The sequence below is a fragment of the Gavialis gangeticus genome, unplaced genomic scaffold (assembly GCF_001723915.1).
Source record: "Gavialis gangeticus isolate Ggan-Ray unplaced genomic scaffold, GavGan_comp1, whole genome shotgun sequence".
Classification (NCBI taxonomy): Eukaryota; Metazoa; Chordata; order Crocodylia; family Gavialidae; genus Gavialis; species Gavialis gangeticus.
The window spans coordinates 41,947,394-41,955,892 of NW_017728993.1; the positions used below are offsets into that span (position 1 = coordinate 41,947,394).

Here is an 8,499-nt window from a genome sequence, read left to right on the forward strand (position 1 = left end):
GCGGTCTGTGTGCTGTGACAAGTGATATTTCACTCTAAGTGCAGCACTCCTTTCCTGTCATTTGCTCTGACTTTACTATGCTTGGTCTGTCATGTTTATTGTGTTATCAGCAACTTGCAAGATCAGCCCGAGTGACTGTTATCACTAACCCTTGCAGAAATAACTAGGCTAGAGGCTTGAATTGTTTTCTTGTTACACTCTGGTCAGCTGACATAGCTTTATGCTATTAAAATTTAAAACATATTCATATTACTTATTTTTCAGAACTGCTTATATTATTGGGGATTTGCTGCTTGGCTGGCCTATTACATCAATCATCCTCTCTATACACCTCCTTGTAAGTAGTAAAATGGCCCTCAGAATTGTTGTAATGCTCCCTTACTGGATGTACATTAGTGCTAACTATCTGCTTTTTCAATATTTTTTTTATAGCCTATGGACAAAAACAGATAAATTTTGCTGTGATCATGTTTCTGGTAGGTTGGTTACTGTACTTATAAGACATGAAAAATTCTTTACTTCTTAAAATTGTATAACTGGGAGAGAAGAGAATGGGATGGCCAAGCATTTACTACTGGAAAGCTCAGGACTTAGAACTAAGAGTAATATTTTTTTTTAGTTAGAACAGAGTTGTCAGTTTGGATTTAATCCTGGATACCAAGAACATTTTTAGTTCAGTTAAAGTTTCAGGATCATCTAGCTGATAGATGAAACCTTGAGTGCAGAGAACCATGTTGAACTACATACATCAACAGGATCCTAGACCCATCAGTGGCTAGTATTGTCAGGGGCAGACCCAGAGGCTATGCAGTGGCACTGCTAAACCCCCTTTCAGACTGGACCATGCTGCTGGAGACTCTGGGGACTTAAAAAAAACCCTTCCAAAGCAGGTGAGAATCCCCCTTATCTTCAGTCATCAGAAGCACATCCTCTTCCCCCCTCTTCCCTATGCTCCACCTGCTGTGGCTGCTTTCCCTGGTGTCCTGAGGGTGGGGAAATCTTTAGAGCTGCTCCTGCCTGCTCCAGCTGGGCTGTGCAAGGGCTGGGCTCATTAAGGCAGCAACAGTAGCAGTGTCTCCCCGCTTTGCAATCCTTTTTTGATCCCCTTTTTCCAATCCTATTTATTTAGTTTATTCTGCTATAAGCCTACTGAAGTATTTTAAAGAATTCTCTATAAATTAATCCTGAGAAGTGTACTAAAGGTAGTGTTAGACTGACATCATAGCTGTGATGGTACAGGAATTATGCAAGATGCAAGGATTTTTGGGGGGTGATATTTTTCATTGGACCAACTGCAGGGTTGGAATAAAGTTAGACTAGCTTTTGAATGCAAAACATTTGTCTTCAGGTGAACATCAAGAAAGCTTGTCTAACTATTTTAACCCTGCAGTTGAGCCAATAAAAGATGCAACCCCCAAAAAAGTCCTTGCCTCAAGTATAGTAAAGAAAATGCTTCCATTTCACTTATTCCTATTCTTCTTGCAGCTGTGTGAGGCTGGGAATTTCTCTATCCATGTTGCACTCAGTGATCTCAGGAGAGATGGTAAAAGCTGCATTATTGTTCTCTACTTTTATGTAATTAAGTTAGCACTTCAGCAATGAAATGCACTAAGGTGTAGTGAGCCTTCTTTGAAGGACCCGTCATCTTCAGCTTCTTTCAATTTAGTTGAAAGAGGGAATTCAGTATCTCATAGGACTGAACCCTAAGGAAACATTGACTATGCATGGAATGAAGAATCAGATCATTATGCAGTACCTTACAGTAAATTTACTTACCATATTTCATGGTGTATAGGTTGATGCAGTGTACAAGTTGACCCCATTTTTCTGATCCAAAAAGTTAGGAATTTCATAGATCCAGTGTATAAGTCAACCTAACTTTCTGGATCAGAAATATGGGGTCAACCTATACTGGCCCCTGTGCACCCTCACTGCAGGCCAGGTGCCTAGGGAGTGGACATGTGCCACAGCGCCACTCACAGGGGATGAGGAAGGGCTCAGCACTCGGTGGCATGGCCCCTTCCCCTGTGAGCAGCACAGCCTGGGCCATGCCAGCTGAGCATCAAGCCTGGTTCTGTGTGCTGCTGAGCACTGAGTCCAGCCCTGACCCTTATGAGCGGCACTGGGCTCAGTGCTTGGCTGGCATAGCCAGACTTGGCACTTGGCAGCACCGCTCACAGCAGATGGGGCCAGGCTCAGCACTCAGCTGGCACGGCCCAGGCAGCACCACTCGCAGGGGACGGGGCTGCACCAGCTGAGCACTGAGCCCATCCTTGACTCCATCCCCATCTCCTGTGAGCAGTGCTGCCTGGGCTGCACCAGCTGAACGCCAAGCCCAGCCCTGTCTGCTGCAAGCAGTGCTGCTGAGTGCTAAGGCCGGCCATGCCAGCCAAGCACTGAGCCTGGCACTGCTCACAGGGGACAGGACTGGGCTTGGCACTTGTCTGCTGCAGGTGGTGCTGACAAGACCATGCTTAGTGCTTGGCTGATGTGCCCCCACCCCGTGAGAGTGGTGCTGCCTGGATCACACCAGCTAAGTGCTGAGTCCAGTGCCACTCGCAGGGGACGGTGATACAACATACACGTTGAGTTTGAATTTTAAGGTTAAAAACTGGGCTTCAAAACTCCACTTGTACACTGTGAAATACTGTACTTAGGGCCAGATTGTACCTTCAGGACATGGGCCCCTGTTAGTGGCACTGGGACAGACCATAGTGCTTGATCCAAGTGGTGCTGTCATAAGCTGGACTAAGTGAGTACATGAGCCATTACCTAGCCTGGCTTCTAGACAAACTGTGTGTGCTTGGAGGTGTGAGTGGGAGGGTTGCCTTCTCTTTGTGCAAAGACTAGGTGCATTCTGGTCTTTAATGTCTACTACCTGCATCCATAATTGTAAGTCAATCTCATTTCTAATGAGAACAGAAATACTGTTCATTTTTGAGGTCTGAGAGGTGGTACACATACCTTTTTTGGGAGTAACCTAGCTGCCAGTCAGCATTTCCAGTGATCTTTTTCAAGGATGCTGCTATCATGAATGGTAGCTACAAATACAGCAAAACATCTTATATGGGGTACCGGTAGATGTGTGGGACACCTGCTTTGACGTGCTGTAACTACTCAGTTGAATTAATCACCTGACTAATTAGCACTCTCCTCAAATAAGCTTTAAAGTGCTTCTGCTGCCATTTTGAAGCATGGGACGCTGAATACACAAGATCCTGGGGGCGCTTTAATTAGAATGGCTTCCAAGAGCCACTCTAATTGACCCCACTCCTCCCCTCCATTTCCATCCCCACCCCTACTCCCAGAGCAGTGTAAAGATGCCCATTATGCCCAAAGCATTCCTTCACAGGTATCCTAATCTCTCTGCTGGATTCAGAGGTCTCCATTTTTAGGAAAACCTGTGTTACCATCTGTCAGTTATGAGGCACTTTGATGGGTAAAGGTGGATTGTCTTTATAGTAACCTACAGTGTAAGTAGAGATGTTGGCGTTGTTATATTTTGGGTTTTTTAATCTGTAGGATCCAAAACCCGTAAAATCCCATATCCAACAAAGAATCCTTTTACGTGGCTGTTTTTCTTTGTATCCTGCCCTAACTACACATACGAGGTAAGTGTTCCTGAAAAAAACTTTTTAAGTTTCTAATTTTGCACATTGCAGCTTCATTTGTATTGGAATATTTAATATTGATTTGGACTGAAAATCCCACTGGATATGGTTTTCTAGTCAGGTGTAATGAGACAGACTGTGTTCAAGGCAACTTTTCTAGCTCCCTCCTAAACTGTCCTGATCAGTCATGATTGGAGCTGCCAGATTGTATGGCTGTCTGAAAACGATCACCATACAATCATCGCCTCCATGTAGGTCTGACTAGGGGTTTCCAGTAACCACTAGCATCTGCCCCTGTTGCCACTCACCCAGCACCATAGGACTTGCTATTAAAGGACAACACCTACATGTGTCTTCTTTAAAGGTGGGGATACATAGAGTGAGCATCAGCAGCCACACAATACTTGGCAGGAGGAAAATCTTAATCTGATGGCAAGGAAAACCTAGACAACCAGAGGTTTCTATTCTGCTACAGACTTCATCCGCCTTTGCAGCTATTGTGAAGTATTCTTTGTTCATCTGGTTGCTCTGCTGTGGAGAACTTTTATTTTTGGATTGCTGTTAGTCTAGAAATCCTGTTCTTGACCTTGCCATGGGCAAAGCTACCAGGAGTACAGAACTCCAGACGGCATCACTCCTAGGGTCATTGGTAGTACACAAGCCTCTCTACCACATCCAAGTTGAGATCCAACTTAGAGAGGAATACTTATTGCAAATATGTAAGAGAAGCATGCAGACATAGAAGGCATGACTGCTTAATGCTGCCTAACTAGGAGCCCAGTTCTGGGTTCAACCTTGTAAACAGGAAAAAAACACCCAGAGTAGCTTCAGTGAAATTCATTCATATGCAAGGAAGCTGCATGTGGCCTTTACATCTCTTAATCTCTCACAGTTTAAGACTTTAATGGGCTATAAGCAATGTGTAGATGTTACCCAGGCTGTCTCAAAAGAGTAAATTTCAGCCAGTCTTCAAACAACATTGCACCACAGAGATCAGACTTGTACAAAATCCTGGTGGGGATTCACCAGGAGAAAATGAAAACAGTATTTGTACCCCTGGCTGTAGACTATAGCACTGACATAGGAACAGGAAATACAAAATAAATGGAAAAAAGGGTGAGAGGAAACTATAATGATGTTGAACAGTCTGAAATGTCACATACGCATTAACAACTGTTTAAAATATGGCTAGGTACAGACATTCAAAAAGCCTGAGATGGAATTGATCTGAGTTGCACAGTTTTCTGTAAGCAACATAGTTTAGATAGGTAGCAAACAGAATACACATGCGCCTTTGGTGGGAGTGGCAAATCTTAGACTGGGTTCTGCCATTTTTTAAACCAGTCTGTGTGTGCCAAACTTCTGTTATGGGTATAGCCCAGTTTCCGATCACTTATATACCAATAAAAGTGTAATGTATGTACCTGGCCAAAGAGGAAAGTTTTGTTTTGAGGCTAACAGGCTGCCACAAACTTTTTGATATAGGTTCCAGAGACAGATTCACTTGACCATGGCTTCTTTGTGTACCTACCTTAGGACAGGCTTTTTGCAATGAATGGAGGTATACATGCAAATTCCATCACCAGAAATGTTTTTCATTTCCTTGGTCAAACAGGTGGGGGCCTGGATCAGCTTCACTGTCATGACTCAGTGTGTCCCAGGTGAGTAACGTGTTAGTCCTCCCAACTAGTTAACATGTCCTCAGTACAGAAGAGTGTTGTTTTCCTGGCATTCACATGGTGTCTTTTTCTTTCTTCCTTATAGTGGCATTGTTTACTTTGCTTTGCTTTATTCAGATGACAATTTGGGCAAAGGATAAACACTGCACCTACCTACGAGAATTCAAGGATTATCCAAGTCTTCGAATGCCAATTATTCCATTCTTATTGTAAGAAGAAAGACTTATTTGAACGCTTGTGTGGAACTACAGGAAGAAAAAGCTAATGGGCTTCTTTTATGGACAAAACTGCTAGTAAATGGGAGAATTTGTTTAAATAGCTGAGATGGTTCATGTGCATACTGGATCTCCATTTCTGTGGGAAATTCTAGACAGTTGAAACCCTCCTAATATGTCTAAATTCAGGGGCATTTTTGAAATCCAGATTAATTGCCCTGACTGTTGCTTCATTGATGGTCAAAGGTCCCTATGGCTCACTATAACCAAAGTGGCCTAGAGCTTTCCAGTTAGTAACAGTTGGGTCTTCCTCTACCAGTGATCAGAGGCAGCGTGAAGACTTACCGTGAGGGATTTCCAGCTTTGGGAGCAGCATGCCACCAGAGTGCAGATCAAGTTGCCTTTCCTGAGTCTCTGCAGCTGGAGTGAAATTGGTGTGGGGGCAAGTGCATCATAAATTACAAAGGGAAAGATGTACTTGGAATAGAGAGGTGAGCACTACCACAGAGGACCGAGATGATTATTCTAATGTATGTGTTGTCCAGGCAATCTGAAAGCAAAAGTAATTTTGGGTATAACATCCCTTGTTTAGAAAGTTCCTTTACCAATAAATTGTTCATTGGTTAGTAGATAAGATTTTGAAGATCTAATCTCTTCTGCAGCTATGCTATCTGACCTGTTTTCGTAAAACAAGTCATTGTGATACCAAAGGATCTTTTATCTAGACATTTTGTGTTAGTGTTCTCTGAAGAGTTTTTAATATACTTTGTAAACAAATGCACTAACCTAACAGTCCTCAAAATGATAGTTCCATCAACATTTGCAAGCCAGGGAGGAGGATCCAGTTACACTTTGAACTTCCTGTGTTTTGTTTTCCACAAAGTGTTCAGTGTGACCTGGGAAAGTTTTGTACAAAACTACTCAAGAAACTGTTGCAATCCTGTCTTATTGACATTTTAAAGAAACTATTTTAGAGCATATCTATGAATAGAAGACATATATACTGTTTTGTTTCATGACTATTTATTTATCTATAAAAGATGTATAGAAGGATTTTTTGCAGCTATTTGTAAAGATGAAGTATGCAATAAATCAAACCTACGTTTTGAATTGCATCAGAAATAATTATGGCAACAAAAGATTGCATGTGGTTGCTGACTTTTTGTATAGTACAAAGCAAAATAGTCTAGTCTCATGTCAGATAAAAAAGCTATATCAGGGGAGGAGCAGATGGGGGGGAATGGGACTGATGAACAACAAAAATACACAACAGCCTTCATTTTTGCATAACAAATTCTTTCAGTGTCAAGGTGGCTGAGGGACATGCTCTGGTAAGTAACCAAAGCAATAAATCACTGCAAACCTGCTTGTCTCACTAATCTAAACTGTGAACTAGGAAAGGAGCTAGATGCAAAATTAGTGTTTTTGCAGAGGGAAAATTAGTGTTTTTGCAGAATTCATCCTGATTTATGACAGGGATGTCTTCCCAGACCCCTTTGTGAAATGGAGAATGTCAGTATGGCCTGGGTCAGGCCAGAGAATAAATACCAAGCATTATGTTGACTCTTTTAAAATACCTGTTTCAGCATTTTTGCTTCAGCACCTGAAACCAGGAAGTGAAGGGGCATGTGGTCATATTCATTAAAACATGTATCAAACTTTTTCAAATGTCAAAAAGGTTCTGCTTGGCTGTGAGCTTTGAGTTGGTTCCCTCTGAGGACAGTGGTGCAATCATACCCCCTTTGCCTCTGGTTTACTGCTGAGAGCTCTGGTCTCAGCTACTGCACCCATGCTGAGTTTGCTCATTGCTGCTGCCACACACCCCTTTTAGTGGTCCTCGATCAACTACTGGTTCCCCTGCCCCCTCATTTCTGCTGAAACATGTCCTCTGTTTGCATCTGGAACTCTAATACAATGGCCTGACATTTCAACAAAGCAGTCTCTGAGCAGCTATACTGTCTGTCAGCAACTGTGTTCTGACCCAGTCTAGGTTTTCCTATTTCTGAGCTGGGCAGTACTCTCTGCCTTTGGCTCTGCACCCAGTGCTACTAGTAGCAGTTAAAAATACCAGGGTACAGAAACTGTACTCTTAATAGCTTTGTGTGTGCTCAGAAGGAGGAAAGAGTCCTTTCCTTTTGCACCAAAAATGATTTTTATTTTACAGAAGCATTTTATAAACCAAACACCTTGACTCCTTTGACATTTTCAATGTGTCTCTCATGCATTTCTCCTGTCAGAGCAGTAGAAGCTTCCTGCGCCTGCTAAAGATGCACATTTCTCAGCAAGACTTCATCTGAATACTGTGCCCAGGAGTGGTTTCTTCACTGTCCATACTGCTGCAATATGGCACTTCCCTGAGCTATTTATGCTCCTGGTATTAGTGGCTGCACTATGCAGATGTCTGTGCAGGAGTATCTGGGTACACCTTCACTTCTCTCCTGGCTCCAGCTGCACGAGGGTGTAAAGGAATTGTCTCATCTTCCATCTGTTGCTTAGCAAAGTTCACAAACACCTGTGTGAGGAAGAGACACATAAAGCACCAAAACCTACCAAGACCAGGCAGTCCAACTACTTTGGCAAATTGCATCATGTCAGCTCCTTTGTAGAAAAGAGGTGCAGAAGGAAAGCCACAGGGATGTGCAGAAGTGAGACCCTGTCTGCTAGCACAGCTCACACATTTTTCATTATTCGATATCAATATGGATAAGTGCTGCATGGAAGCCAAATCCATCTCTCAACTCCAGCAGAGGTAGGGTTCTGTCAAGGTTCACACAGTGTGAGATAAACTACTGGGTAAGCAAGGAGTTGGAGGAGCCAAATGGTGGTCCTGAAGTCCTTATGTACATGCCAGGAGGAAATGTAGCACTTCCACAGGTGTATGCACCCACCCATTGGAGGGGGGAAGGAAGGGGAGTGGGGCTGTTAACAGCCCTGAAAAAGATATTGTCTGGACACTCAAAGCCACTGCAAAAGCATGGAGATGGCCATGATACT

General features: G+C 43.1%; 2 protein-coding genes across 2 annotated transcripts in view; one reads left to right on the forward strand and one right to left on the reverse strand.

Annotated features, from left to right (window-relative positions):
• The window catches only part of TECR (trans-2,3-enoyl-CoA reductase), a gene marked incomplete at its 5' end in the record, with an annotated part of 42,602 nt that extends 36,688 nt beyond the window's left edge, over positions 1-5,914 (forward strand). The window contains 6 exons of the mRNA XM_019501636.1: positions 265-337; positions 433-476; positions 1,486-1,543; positions 3,523-3,611; positions 5,227-5,272; positions 5,376-5,914. Of these exons, the coding sequence (XP_019357181.1) occupies positions 265-337; positions 433-476; positions 1,486-1,543; positions 3,523-3,611; positions 5,227-5,272; positions 5,376-5,503 (438 nt within the window). The remainder of the gene's footprint in view (positions 1-264; positions 338-432; positions 477-1,485; positions 1,544-3,522; positions 3,612-5,226; positions 5,273-5,375) is intronic.
• A 1,724-nt stretch (positions 5,915-7,638) lies between these two features.
• The window catches only part of ABCA4 (ATP binding cassette subfamily A member 4), a 154,304-nt gene continuing 153,443 nt past the window's right edge, over positions 7,639-8,499 (reverse strand). Inside the window, exon 50 of the mRNA XM_019501637.1 lies at positions 7,639-8,017. Coding sequence (XP_019357182.1) covers positions 7,895-8,017 — 123 coding nt within the window. The 3' untranslated portion in view covers positions 7,639-7,894. The remainder of the gene's footprint in view (positions 8,018-8,499) is intronic.